Source organism: Festucalex cinctus, chromosome 16, assembly GCF_051991245.1.
Source record: "Festucalex cinctus isolate MCC-2025b chromosome 16, RoL_Fcin_1.0, whole genome shotgun sequence".
In the NCBI taxonomy this organism is placed as follows: domain Eukaryota; kingdom Metazoa; phylum Chordata; class Actinopteri; order Syngnathiformes; family Syngnathidae; genus Festucalex; species Festucalex cinctus.
Genome location: NC_135426.1, coordinates 782,501 through 795,000, shown reverse-complemented (window position 1 = coordinate 795,000; position 12,500 = coordinate 782,501). Strand labels below are relative to the sequence as shown.

The 12,500-nt window shown below is 44.5% G+C and overlaps 1 protein-coding gene across 4 annotated transcripts in view; it reads left to right on the top strand.

Moving 5' to 3' along the window:
* Nucleotides 1-12,500, top strand: part of kmt2e (lysine (K)-specific methyltransferase 2E) — a 73,130-nt gene that overhangs the window by 59,838 nt on the left and 792 nt on the right. For all 4 annotated transcript variants that reach the window (XM_077498906.1, XM_077498903.1, XM_077498905.1 and 1 more), the window contains 9 exons: nt 801-1,136; nt 1,200-1,508; nt 3,663-3,813; nt 3,929-4,149; nt 7,640-8,233; nt 9,188-9,453; nt 9,527-9,606; nt 9,679-9,773; nt 11,245-12,500. The exon at nt 11,245-12,500 is cut by the window's right edge and continues 792 nt beyond it. In XM_077498906.1, the coding sequence (XP_077355032.1) occupies nt 801-1,136; nt 1,200-1,508; nt 3,663-3,813; nt 3,929-4,149; nt 7,640-8,233; nt 9,188-9,453; nt 9,527-9,606; nt 9,679-9,773; nt 11,245-12,186 (2,994 nt within the window). In that variant the 3' untranslated portion in view covers nt 12,187-12,500. The remainder of the gene's footprint in view (nt 1-800; nt 1,137-1,199; nt 1,509-3,662; nt 3,814-3,928; nt 4,150-7,639; nt 8,234-9,187; nt 9,454-9,526; nt 9,607-9,678; nt 9,774-11,244) is intronic.

Here is a 12,500-nt window from a genome sequence, read left to right as displayed (position 1 = left end):
TAAAACAAAAAAACAAATTGCAAACAAAAATAATGGATTTTTATTTAAAAAAAAAAAGGTAACTTTTGCAAAACAGATTCACAACCCCAAAGCAGAATTGCTTATCAAAAGTCTGGAGTTTTTTTTTTTTTTAAATACATATCCATTCATTTTATTTGCAATTTGTTTTTTTGTTTGCAAATATTTTTTTAAGTTTCAAATCCCTTTTTTGTTTGACTGAATTTTTGTTTTTTGTTTTTTTTTGGTTGCAAATGCCTTTTTTGTTTGATTGAAAATAAAGACACATTTCTCTACAAGATACGGGGAACTTTTCATTGATGGATTTATTTCAATTTCCACTAATAATAAAATGAAAAATGATTTTTAAATTTTTGAAAACTTCATTTACAGTAGAAAACCTTGCTTAACACTTGCTGATGATTGTGGAAGTTCCCTGCAATTTTTGTTGTCATTTTTCAACAAAGCTGTCTATTCTTTGTTTATTGTTGGCACAGGGATGTTGTAAAGACAGCTGCTGCTGACCTTTTTATTCTAAGAATATATAGAGAGATTTTTTTTTAACTCCAATATTTTCTCTTTTTCTGTAAATTGATATCAGCTTTAAATATCGGTTATCGGCCTACAAATAAACAGTATCCATATCGGTCCTGGAAAAATCCTATTGGTCTCTGACGAGAAGTTACACGATTGAAAATTGCATGTGACTACTTTTTGAAGTGGATTTGAAATGGGCTCAACGATTGCAAGCACGGCACATTTGCTTCCTTTTCTCATTTTGCATCCTTGTCGCGTGTTTGTAGCCGCCTCTGGTGGAGGTTAAAGAGGAGGCGGGCTTGAAGCCAGCGAAGCTGAAAGGCGCGCGGAACCGAAAAAGCTTCTCCAGGAACCGCACGCACATCGGCCAGCAGCGGCGGCGAGCTCGAACCATCAGCACCTGCTCCGACTTGGCACCCGGCTCTCCGCTGGAGCCTGTTGAGCCTGTGAGCGCCGAAGCGCCGGAAGGGGAGCTGCCGCCCGGCGCACCGGAGCCCGAGGCGGCGCTTGCCGCCCAGCTGCCGGATGCCAGCCCCCCGCACAGCCATTCGCCAGCGCCTGAGCGAAACCGGACCGGGAGCAGAAGTTTCAAAAGCAAAAAGGTATGTGGCCGTTTTGAATTGCTGCGGGTGGGCGGGCACTCATTGGTTTTGTGTCGTCCGCAGCACTTTGTCAGCGAGTGGGCGGGCGAGAAGCCGCCGGACGGTTCGTCGGCGCGCACCCCGGAGCCGGCGCCGGAGCGTCCGCTACGGATAAGCAGCGACCCCGAAGTCCTGGCCACGCAGCTCAACGCCCTTCCGGGCCTGACCTGCTCGCCGCAGGTGTACAGCACGCCTAAGCACTACGTCCGATTCTCATCACCCTTCCTGGCCAACCGCAGCCCTGCCGCCGCCGCCGCGACCGGCGCCCCCGCCGGCAGGCGGCGCTCCAGAGAACTGCCCGAAACGCCGCCCACCACCGGATCCTGCAAGAAGGTGCGCGCAACAAATCGATCTGACTCTTTTTCACAAGCCCAGCATCGTTTGAATGGAAAATAGTCCAAATCCTCTCATGGCAACATATCAGTCATTCTTGACTCATTTCTGTCCTCCTTCATCCTGTTGCGTGCTGGAGCCTATCTCAGCTGGCTTTGAGCAGTGGGCGGGGTACACCCTGAACTGGTTGCCAGTCAATCGCAGGGCGCACAGAGACGAACAACCATCCACATGCACAAGCACACCTAGGGACAATTCGGAGCGCCCAATTAACCTGCCATGCATGTCTTTGGAATGTGGGAGGAGACTGGAGTACCCGGAGAAGACCCACGCAGGCACGGGGAGAACATGCATGCTCCACCCAGTTGGGGTGTGCTGAAAAAATCGATACGGCAATATATTGTTGCGAGCCTCATTACAATACACGTATCGATACGCAGGCGTCAGAATCGATATTGCTTGTTAAGTTTAAATAGGCAGTTAACGTTTGCCTTTGCAGCTTGCATTGTACCTAAAAAAATAAAAACCAGCAGCGTCTTTGAAGTTAATTGACTTCAATTAATGCAAAAATAGCTCACCAGTGATTGGACACTGTGTCTGGCTAAGAAAAATGAAAGCAGAGGAAGAATATCAACATTTATTTACTTATAAACTTAACCTGGCGTGTGTCTTAATGTACCAATTTTCCTATATTTTGTTTAGAAAAACAAAATAGTATGTGTTACATGAAAAACTGCTGTTTTCATTTTCCCAAATATTTCAAATAAACACATTTTAGAGCTGTAATTTTAATACTTGGATATTTTTGCTCATATCGGCTCATGCCTATTAATAAATGTTCCCGGTGTGTCTGTGAAAACTGATCCTTGCTAGACCAGGCATGCCGCTTGGTGGTAAACCAGAAGTGCTACTAGCAAAAAACATTTCTGTCATCCAGCATATAAACATATCCTTTAGGTATACATATGACTGTTATTAGAAAATGCAAGTAAATTAATGTAAAATATCAGGATATGTATTGCCTTCAAGATCATGTATTGGGATGCATATGTATCTCGATACGTATCGTATCATGACCCCTGCATCGTGATACGTATCGTATCGTGAGGTTGGAGGCAATACCCAGCCCTACCACCCAGGAAGGTCGGAGCCTGGACTCGAACCCGAGTCCTCAGAACTGGGAGGCGGACGTGCTAACCAGTCAACCACCTCCAGCCCTCCTCCTTCAATCCTTCTATAAAATAATTATCTTCTGTGTTGAATCACAACAAGGTTTTGAGTTTACTAAAACTAACAAAAAAAACAAAAATAAAAAAAATAAAAAAAAACAATTGAAATAAAAATGAAAATGCTTTTTAAAATTGAAAACTAACTGAAACTACATTTTATGTGTACAAAACTAACGAATGATAATTTTATAGCAAAAATGTCCTTTGTTTTCCTCTTTGGTAATGAATTGAATGCATGAGCCTTTGGGGATGATTTAAAATATGATTTTCAGTCGATTTATTTTGATAATAACCGGAATAAGGACGTTTGAACGTGTCTCACACAAAAGTGATATCTTGCAGCAGCCAATAGAAAAGCACCTTAAGATGACGTTGCTCCCATGCTGTTTTTGAAATATGGCGCACAAGTAATGCACATTAAACTAAAACTAATACTGAAACTAACTAAAACTAAGCATTTATCAAATAACTACAACTAATAAAAACTAACAGAACCACCCTGAAAACTAATTAAAACTAACTACATTTAAAAAACAAAATGAAATCAAAACAAACTGAAAGGAAAAATTCCAAAACTAATAACCCTGCTGCGATTGGCTGGCAACCAGTTTAGGGTGTACCCCGCCTACTGCCTAAATATATGGGATAGGCTCCAGCACCCCCCAGGACCCTTGTGAGGAGTAAGCGGTCAAGAAAGTGGATAGATAGATAATAAGCCTGAATCACGATAAGACATTGTGCAAACATCTGTTTTGACTTTGGAAAATGATGACTGAACTGGTTAATAATAAACAGTCATCAGGGAAAAAAATGCATTTGTAATCGACTTGAAGGCAAACTTGAACGGAATGTGATGAATTTATTTGTGGATATCTTGTCTGGTTGTCTGTCATCTTGGTGTCAATCTTCTTTTTTTCTGCTTTAGCGCTGGTTAAAGCAGGCGCTTGAAGAGGAAGGCTCCACCAGTCCGGCCCGACGACCCGGTCTGGTCATGCCCAGCGAGGGTCCCCTCAGTCCCTCTGTGAACGGAGACTTGGAAAGCCCCCTCCCCTACAACGGCTCATGTTCACTGCCTGGTAATAATTACCGGCCATAATCACTCACTCATCGCACGCATCGCCCCCCCCCACAAAAAACAAACAAACAAACACGCTAACGTACGTATGTCTGACGTATGTTTTGTTGTTTCAGAGTTGCCGACGCCTTTGAAAAAGCGCCGCTTGAGCCCCCTGGACACGTGCATGTCGGAGAGCTCCACACCGTACGCCTCCCCTTGCGCCACGCCCACCCGGGCCGACCAATCGGAGACGTGCGCGCCGACGGCAACGCCGCCGCGGCCCCGAACCGACGAGCCCGCCGCAGCGGAGCATTTTGCCGGCACCCCAACGCAAACACTTAGCGCACCCCACGAGGTAAATGACTTAAACCTCCATTTACAGTCTTCCCTCCTTCTTACCTTCCAAAAACTACCCGTGATTATGGAAATCCCCATTCGGTTTTTTTTCAAAAGAAAAATTCCTGTTAATTATACATATATTTTTTTCGTTGTTTATTATGTTTTTTCGTTTTGGTTTGCTTTATTATAAATGCTTTTTCATTCATCTTATCTGTTTTTTCATTTACAGTCATTTTTTCCATAAAAAGTATATTTGTTTTGGGTTTTTTTTAATTATTATACAGCACAGTAGGGGTGTGAATTGCCTAGTACCTGACGATTCGATTCGTATCACGATTCACAGGTCACGATTCGATTCGATACCGATTAATCCCGATACGAATTTATAAGTCGATTGTTGCGATTTTTTTTCATTCAAATTTAGAAAATACTAATCAGTAAGCATGTAGAGTGTAAGATTTATATGAAAATGTATTATTTATTTATCTGAAATTTCAGTCTTATAGAGGTTGTAATCTGTTTCATGTTTGAACAGCATTAAAATAAAATATTAAGGCTTAATGTTCCGTTCATATAACATTCTTCCATGCTCAAGGTGTGAATCCTAAAAAAAAAAAAAATCGATTCTGCCGATTATTGAATCGATTCGAGAATCGCGCGATGTAGTATCGCGATATATCGCCGAATCGATTTTTTTTAACACCCCTACAGCACAGTATATATTTTTTTTCATTGATTTTTTTTTTTTTTTTTTTTGTTCGTTTGTTTTTTGGTCAAATTTTTTGTTTCTTTGTTTGTTTTTTATCTACTTGTTATACAGCACAGTATATATCGAAATGCAATGTCATGGAGCAACGGGACCGACATTGTTGGAAAGGTCTTGTTGAGATGAATCCACGGATGTCCGTATGTTGAGGGAGAGAGAGAGAGATATGGCTGCACAAAGACCAAAAAAATAAACAAACCAAAAAGCTGTTGAAATTATTATTATTTTTTAAAAACAGGGTTCCCGCGGGCGGCACGGTAGTCGAGTGGTTAGCACGTCCGCTTCCCAGTTCTGAGGTCTCCGGTTCGAGTCCAGGCTCGGACCTTCCTGGGTGGAGTTTGCATGTTCTCCCCGTGCCCGCGTGGGTCTTCTCCGGGTACTCCGGTCTCCTCCCACATTCCAAAGACATGCATGGCAGGTTAATTGGCCGCTCCGAATTGTCCCTAGGTGTGCGTGTGAGTGTGGATGGTTGTTCGTCTCTGTGTGCCCTGCGATTGGTTGGCAACCAGTCCAGGTTGTCCCCCGCCTACTGCCCAGAGCTAGCTGAGATAGGCGCCAGCAGCCCCCGCGACCCTTGTGAGCAATAAGCGGTAAAGAAAATGGATGGATGGATGGGTTCCCGCGGGGTCTTTAAAAAAAAAAAAAAAAAAGTCTTAAATAGTCTAAAATTCAGAAAGTTAAATTTTAGGCCTAAAATGTCTTAAAAAAAACAGCCATATTTTCATCCTAGGTCTAAAATTTAATTTACCGAAGTCTAAAATTCTTATATCTGCTCCTTACATTCCGAGAAGCGTCTGCTCTGTAGGAAGAAAGAAAAAGAACAAAAAAATGTGCGTGTTGCATTGTTTCTAATATTTGCGTTCTCAAAGTGAAGGAGACATTTGATGGGGTGCGTTTGCATTGTAGTTCAATGTAGTTCAGGCGGGCGGGAACGAAGGTACGTGGGGCGGTGCAAATGAGATGTTTGGTGAGATGTGACGCGCCGCGGCTTGTTTTGCCGCGAGATAAGACAACAGGAGGGGGAGGAATTATCGTTATTGCTGTCTGCGGACATCCCGAGCTCAACATGTTAAGCTAACACTACCGGGACAAAAACAAAGAAACGGGCAGGGTGGTGAACGACGAACTTGGCAGACCTGGGTTGGCAATGTATTCACTTTTTTGTTTTTGTTACATTTGTTGAACTGTGTACCAAAACAACAGAAGACATCACTATTGATATTAGCCAAAGCATCATTAGCACAGTGGTGGCCAGTTAATTGCAATGCTGAAACTTTTTTCTTTTTTTTTCTGAGAGGACGTTTGCCATAATGTAAGTAGGTTGCAATAAGTGAAGCAAAGCAAAGCCCCTCTCTCCGGTGTGTGCGAATGTCAATGAAGCGGCCGCGTCCAGAGGTGTGAACACACTGTACAGCTCCGGCAATGAATCGCTAGCGAGTAAAGCTAATCGAAACTTGTTTTTGTCATTTCCTTTATTTAACCAGGCAAGAAACTCATTGAAAGTAACAAGCGCTAATCTAAGAGTGATCTGATCACAGGCTTAAAAAGCCCCTTCGCTATTTGTGTGAATGTAACATTAATTAGGTGGCTTGGCACTCTGTCCACTACCGGGTAACATACATTTCAAGTTTACGTTCCCGACTTTCCGCCAAGATATTGCAGTTTGCTTGTCTGAACAGAGAGTGTGGTAAGAAAATGGGTAAATGCCAGTTCAACAAGAAATGGCTCGAAATTCCCGACTTTTCCAGCAGGTTGGATGAGGTAGCCGGCCGTTGCAAAGTTTACAAAAAATATATAAAGTTGGGGACTTTGGGCGCGAATATGGTTGTATAGGCAAGGCAAGTTTATTTGTATAGCACTGCGCCGTGCGATTGGCTGGCAACCAGTCCAGGGTGTCCCCCGCCTACGGCCCAGAGCCAGCTGAGATGGGCGCCAGCTCCCCCCGCGACCCTTATGAGGAATAAGCGGTCAAGAAAATGGATGGATGGATATTTCATACACAAGGCAACTCAATGTGCTTTACGCAAGGAAAGGCAACACATAAGCATCATCAAACAGTAGTTAACATTGAGCACATAAGCATCATCAAACAGTAGTTAACATTGAGAGGAAGAAGAGTAAATAAAAATAGGGTACAAAATTTACTAGAAAGAACATACATTGACAATATTAAAACATTATTCAGCAAATGTAAGGAAGTTTAAAATAGTAATAAAAATAATAATTAAAAAAAAATATTAAAGCCTTTTAAAATAGGTTGTATGTGATTGTTGTGTACATTGTTTTGAGAACTGAAGTTCATCTCAGGTTGGTCATAGTCAATATTGTTTATTGTATATGTTGTATGATTTTGGTGCACTTCGACATGTTTGAAACCAATACAAGTTGACATGGTTTTGAGAATCAAATGTGTGCTCCCCCCCCCACCCTTTTTTTTTTAGGGGTCTTCCGTCGGTTGTCAAGTTGGTCTAAAAAAAAATTCATAATGGTCTAAAAAAAAAAAAAGTCTAAAAAAGGTCTAAAATTTCACTGAGTGATTCCTGCAAGAACCCTGAAAAAAGCACACTGTAAAAAAAATCTGCAAGGCAGCGAAAGATGAACCTGCAACAAATGAGGGAAGAGTGTATTTGTTTGATTACTTTTGAGCATTTATCAACAACAATTTGATGATGTCGGCACTTTGAAAGCTGGACAGGATCATTCTTGAAATGACAAAGACGACGTTTGTTGTTTTGATCAGAGCGAATGTTCGACGGAGAGCTCGCCGGACGTGAAAGCGAATTTGTTGGAGGCGGGCAACCAGGCAGACGGTCCTCCTTCGTTGATCCCGCCCCCATCCATCCGAGCAGCGAGCTCGGACGCTCTCCCACCTGAGCCCAAGATGGCAGAAAGTCCGCAGCCGCCCCCCATTGCAGAGTGCGCCGCCGACATTGTTGAGGAGCGGCCGGACGGTGTGACGGCGGAGGGCGGCGGCGGCGAGGCTTTGTCCTGTGTGGAAACGTGCGCTTCCGCTTCGTCCCCCTTCGGCGGCTGGATGAAAAGTCCCGAGAGGTGCCCAAGCGCAGCGGGTGGCCTCACCTTCTCTCCCGTCAACTCCAACCTGAGGGACCTCACCCCCTCACATACCTTGGAGCCCCTGCAGGCGCCCTTTAGACCCGACGCTGCCGCCGCACCACCTGCAGTGCCAGCAGCCGCCCAGCCGCTCTTTGCCGAAGGCCAGGGGCCACTCTTCTACCCCTGCGCCGAAGACGCCGGCTCGGCCAGCTTGTCGCGCTCGCTCAATGGCGACGAGGGAGGAGCCTGCGCGCACAACAACCCCCCGCAGAAGAAGAAGGTCAGCGCGTGACGACTCTTCATTTCCAAAATCAAAATAATTTCCTCAACAACACACTTTTCACCACAACCAAACTTACCACAGCTATTCATGCCACGTAGAAATATAATTTCTAAGTTTATTTCTTTTTTTACGTTTTTTTTTTCACAATATTGCCCCCGCCCTTTTAAACGCCATTGTAAAAACTAGACTAGACTGAACTAAAACCCTCATTAATAAACAATAATAGGGACTAAATCATTATGCATTTTCATCCGCTAATAAAAATGAGACCAAAATGTACTTCATGAAAAGTGGACCGCTATCTATGGATATTTTAGTTCATAAACAAAAAGGAGAGGAAAATGATATGATTTTGTCAAATCTTGTAACCCACCCTCTTTTCAAATTTATAGATAGCGAGTGCAACTTACAAAAACACATGGGACAGACAGGAGGTTAGAGAGGGTTTAAAAAAAAAAAGAAGTTTTTTTTTGTTTTTGTTTTTTAAAGTAAATTATAGTTAGAACATGAATCCAACAGCTATAACCATCCAACAATAATGATAATCTGGCTACCTTACGAGCACATAGCATGGAGCCGTAGTAACCACTTGTTGGTATTGTGTGTCAAGTTGTTTTTCATCCAAAAGATGAGAGAAAATTTGATATGAAATAGTTTTACATCCAAAATAGTCAACATAATCTGATGACAAAAAATGCAAGGGTGAAATGGTTGTCCTGACTAAAACATTGACAGTTTTTGTTAACTAAAACGAGATAAAATGATGTTTTCTTGGACTAAAATGCTTATGCTTAAAATGCTTTTATAGTTGATTAAAAATGGACAAAGTAAAAACGGGATGAGGTTGACTACGTATGACAGAAACGAACAAGTGTGACTGAAAGTGGACTAAAAGTGAGATGAATTTTTGAAAATGCAAACTCGTGAGCAGCATGCATGTGTTTGTTTCAGGTGTCCCTGCTGGAATATCGCAAGCGTCAGCGAGAAGCTCGCCGCAGCGGCTCCAAGATGGACTGCGGCTCCCCCGTGTGCGCTTTGAGCGTGGACGCCTTCCCCCTGCTGGCCGTGGAAAGCGGCAGCGACTCCTCCTTTCCCCCGCCACCTCCGCCTCCTCCTCCTCCTCATTCCTCCTCCGCGAGTGTCGGCAGGAGCAAGGAGGCGCCTGGCGCGGACGAGTCAGACTACGTGGGCGAGCGTGAAGGAGGAGAGGGCCAATGGTAGGCTGACGTGATGTCACGACGGCAGTCGGATCACGCGTGTGGCGTTGCTTAACGGATGTTTTCTCCGCAGGACATCGTCCACGTCCGTGGAGCAGGCCCGCGAGCGCAGCTACCGACGAGCGTTGCTGCTCAGTCAAGACAAAGACGCAGGTGTGACCATGACCACCCCAACAATCATACTCTCCAATATCATCATTGATCATATCAGTCTGATTGTTGAAGATGGCGAAGCGGAGGGAGGAGAGACACCGACGGCGAGGGACTGCACGTCTCCTGGACCTCAGACAAAGACCCCCAAAGACCCCCACACTTATGCTGTAAGTCCGCACTCACATTCCAAAAAAAAAAAATTGATTCAGCAATATATCACAATATCACAGAGCGCAATTCTCAAATCGATTCGATATGCGGCCGGATCAATATGTAAACATCCATTTATGATGGAAATATTCAACAAAACGTGCTTACGATTTACAGTACACATTACGCATGGAAGAATATGATATGAATGGAACATGAAGCCTTCATATTTGATTTGAATGCTGTTCAAACATGAAACAACATATTGTTTGGTAAATATCACACTTATAAGCCTGAAGTTTCAGATCAATCAATACTAGAGGTGTCAGTCGATTACAATTTTTAATTCCATGATTTCAAAAGTTAACTCACAATTGCAAATTAATCACACATTTTATATCTCAATTTATATCTAAATTTACAATTCAATGTTAAGTATGTTTTTTTCCTAATTTTTCATACTCTTGTAAACATAAAAGTGGGAAGAAATGTCAACCTAATAGAAACTTGGTTGCATTTTTTATCATTGAGACAGTAATTTCATAGCAATTCATAAAATTGTTTTAAAATGAAAAATATGTACTGTACTGTAAAAAAACCCAGAGTGTGACTGATTTGTGTCACTCATTTTTCTGTCACTAGATGGCATCATGACATTTGGAAGACAGCTTGCTGCATTTTTCTTTTCATATTAAGAGCTTTTTTTTTTTAATAAAGTAACTTGTAAAATTCTGCACCTTTTTAAAATTGTAAAAAAAGAAAATAAGAAAAAAGAAAACAACTTACAAATACATACAATGATATTTAATGTATTACTGCTAAATTGTGTTTCAATAACTCCTTTGCACAATGTAAAATGTTTACATTTTCAAGTACAATCCAGATGCACATTGTAAAATGATGCAACTTTACCGTAAATGAACCAGACAAGATGGGTGTGTTCTTTTTCATATTAAGAGCCATCTCATTTTTAACATGAATTAACTTGCAAACTTGTGCATATATTGAAAATGGTAAAATACAACTTGATGCCAGTCCCCACAAATATATGCATTATGATTTCATTTATTCTTGCAAAATTGTGTAGTGACTCCTTTGAATGACGTTGAATGCTTTTATTTTGTTAAGTTCTTGGGTGCGCTTTGTAACCAACGAACCAGTAGTGAGTGATGCTGGTTAGGAGAAATCGAAGAAATGGTCCCCCAACCCTCTTCGGGGATTTCCAAATAAGGAGCGCTCGTTAATAAAAAGAATGCCGTTAAAGGTACTTTACGTTACCGGGATCATTTTGACACCCATAATAAATACATTTTCATACAAATCTTATCTGAACAAGTTTACTAATGAGTATTTTCAAAATTTTAGTATTAAAGAAATGGCAATAATCAATTGATAGATTAGTATCGTTATGGAATGGTGACGTATGAATGATGATACGGATGGAATGTCCAGGCGATTGACACGCCCGTTGTTGTTGCTGTCTCCCAGCCGGGCTCTCCCGCCGCACTCGCGTCCTCCGGAAGCTGGAAAGAAGACAACGGTGACGCTCTACCTCGAGTAGCTAACCAGAGCCTGCAGCTGGCCATCAAGTCCAAATCGGCGCCCGTCACCCCGACCAAGCCGCAGCAGCAGCCGCCGCCGCCGCCGCCGCCCTCCTCTCCCGCCACGCACTACCCGGTGGGGCCCAGCTTGGTCCACGTGCAACCGCAGGGCTCGGCGTACCGCAGCCAGAGGGCGCCCTTCTCCTCCCAGTCCCAAAAGCAAACCCCGCCGGTGCCTTCGTTCGTCCAGTACAACTCGCAGGCCGCCCCGCCGCCGCCTCCCCCGCCTCTTCCGCCGGCAGCTGCACCGCCCGCTTCCGCGACCTACTTCCCCGCTCAGACTGCCTCGCCGGCGGGCCCCTTCCCCGGGTTCAAATCGGCGGTTTCGCCCTCCTACCTGCCTGCTTCTCAGACTCTTCCCCACAGCGTGCACTACCAGACCTCGGCGGCTCCGCCCCCACCGCCGCCGCCCCCGCACCCCATGTCCGGCCCCGCCCTGCTGCACGTCAACCTGCAGTCGGCCCCCGTGCAGCAGATGGTGCTGACGCAGGGTCAGTCCGCCGCTGCGCAGCAGCCGCCACTGTCCCTCACCCCGCCTCCGCCACCGCCGCCGCCTCCTCCTCCTTCTTCCGGCGGCAGCGCCGCCCACCACTTTCCCAACATGGCGGGCTTTCAGACGACGTTGCTGGCCAAGCCGTCGGTGGCGCCGTCCGCCTACGCGGCGTCCCTTCAGCAGAGCGAACGGCCGCCGCCGCCTCCGCCTCCCCAACAGACTCAGCAAGGGCCGGCTCCGCCCACCGCCCCTCAGCTGCCAGCCGGGGTCCGAGGAGGCCCCGCCTCCTCCACGCCCTTCCACATGTCGGGTCACCTGAGCACAGGCTGGCACTGAGGACGTTTCCGTGGGAATATTGACACTTATTATTCTTTTCTTTATTGTCGATTGATTTCCTTGCCCACATGATTGGCACTAAACCATTTTGTTTCGCTTTTTTGGCGTTCCGGCTCCAAACTGACGCAAATTCGTCATCGGTTCTTTTCATAAAATAGGACCCATTTGAAACCAAGTTGAGTTTGTTCCATTCCTGTTTTATTGAAATCATAATTTTCCCCGTGAAAAAAAGTGTTCTGGTTTTGCAAGGCCAGGCGTCGGTCGGTCAATATGTTGTTGGAAAAGCAGCTTTTTGCTGTCCGATGAGGAGAAGT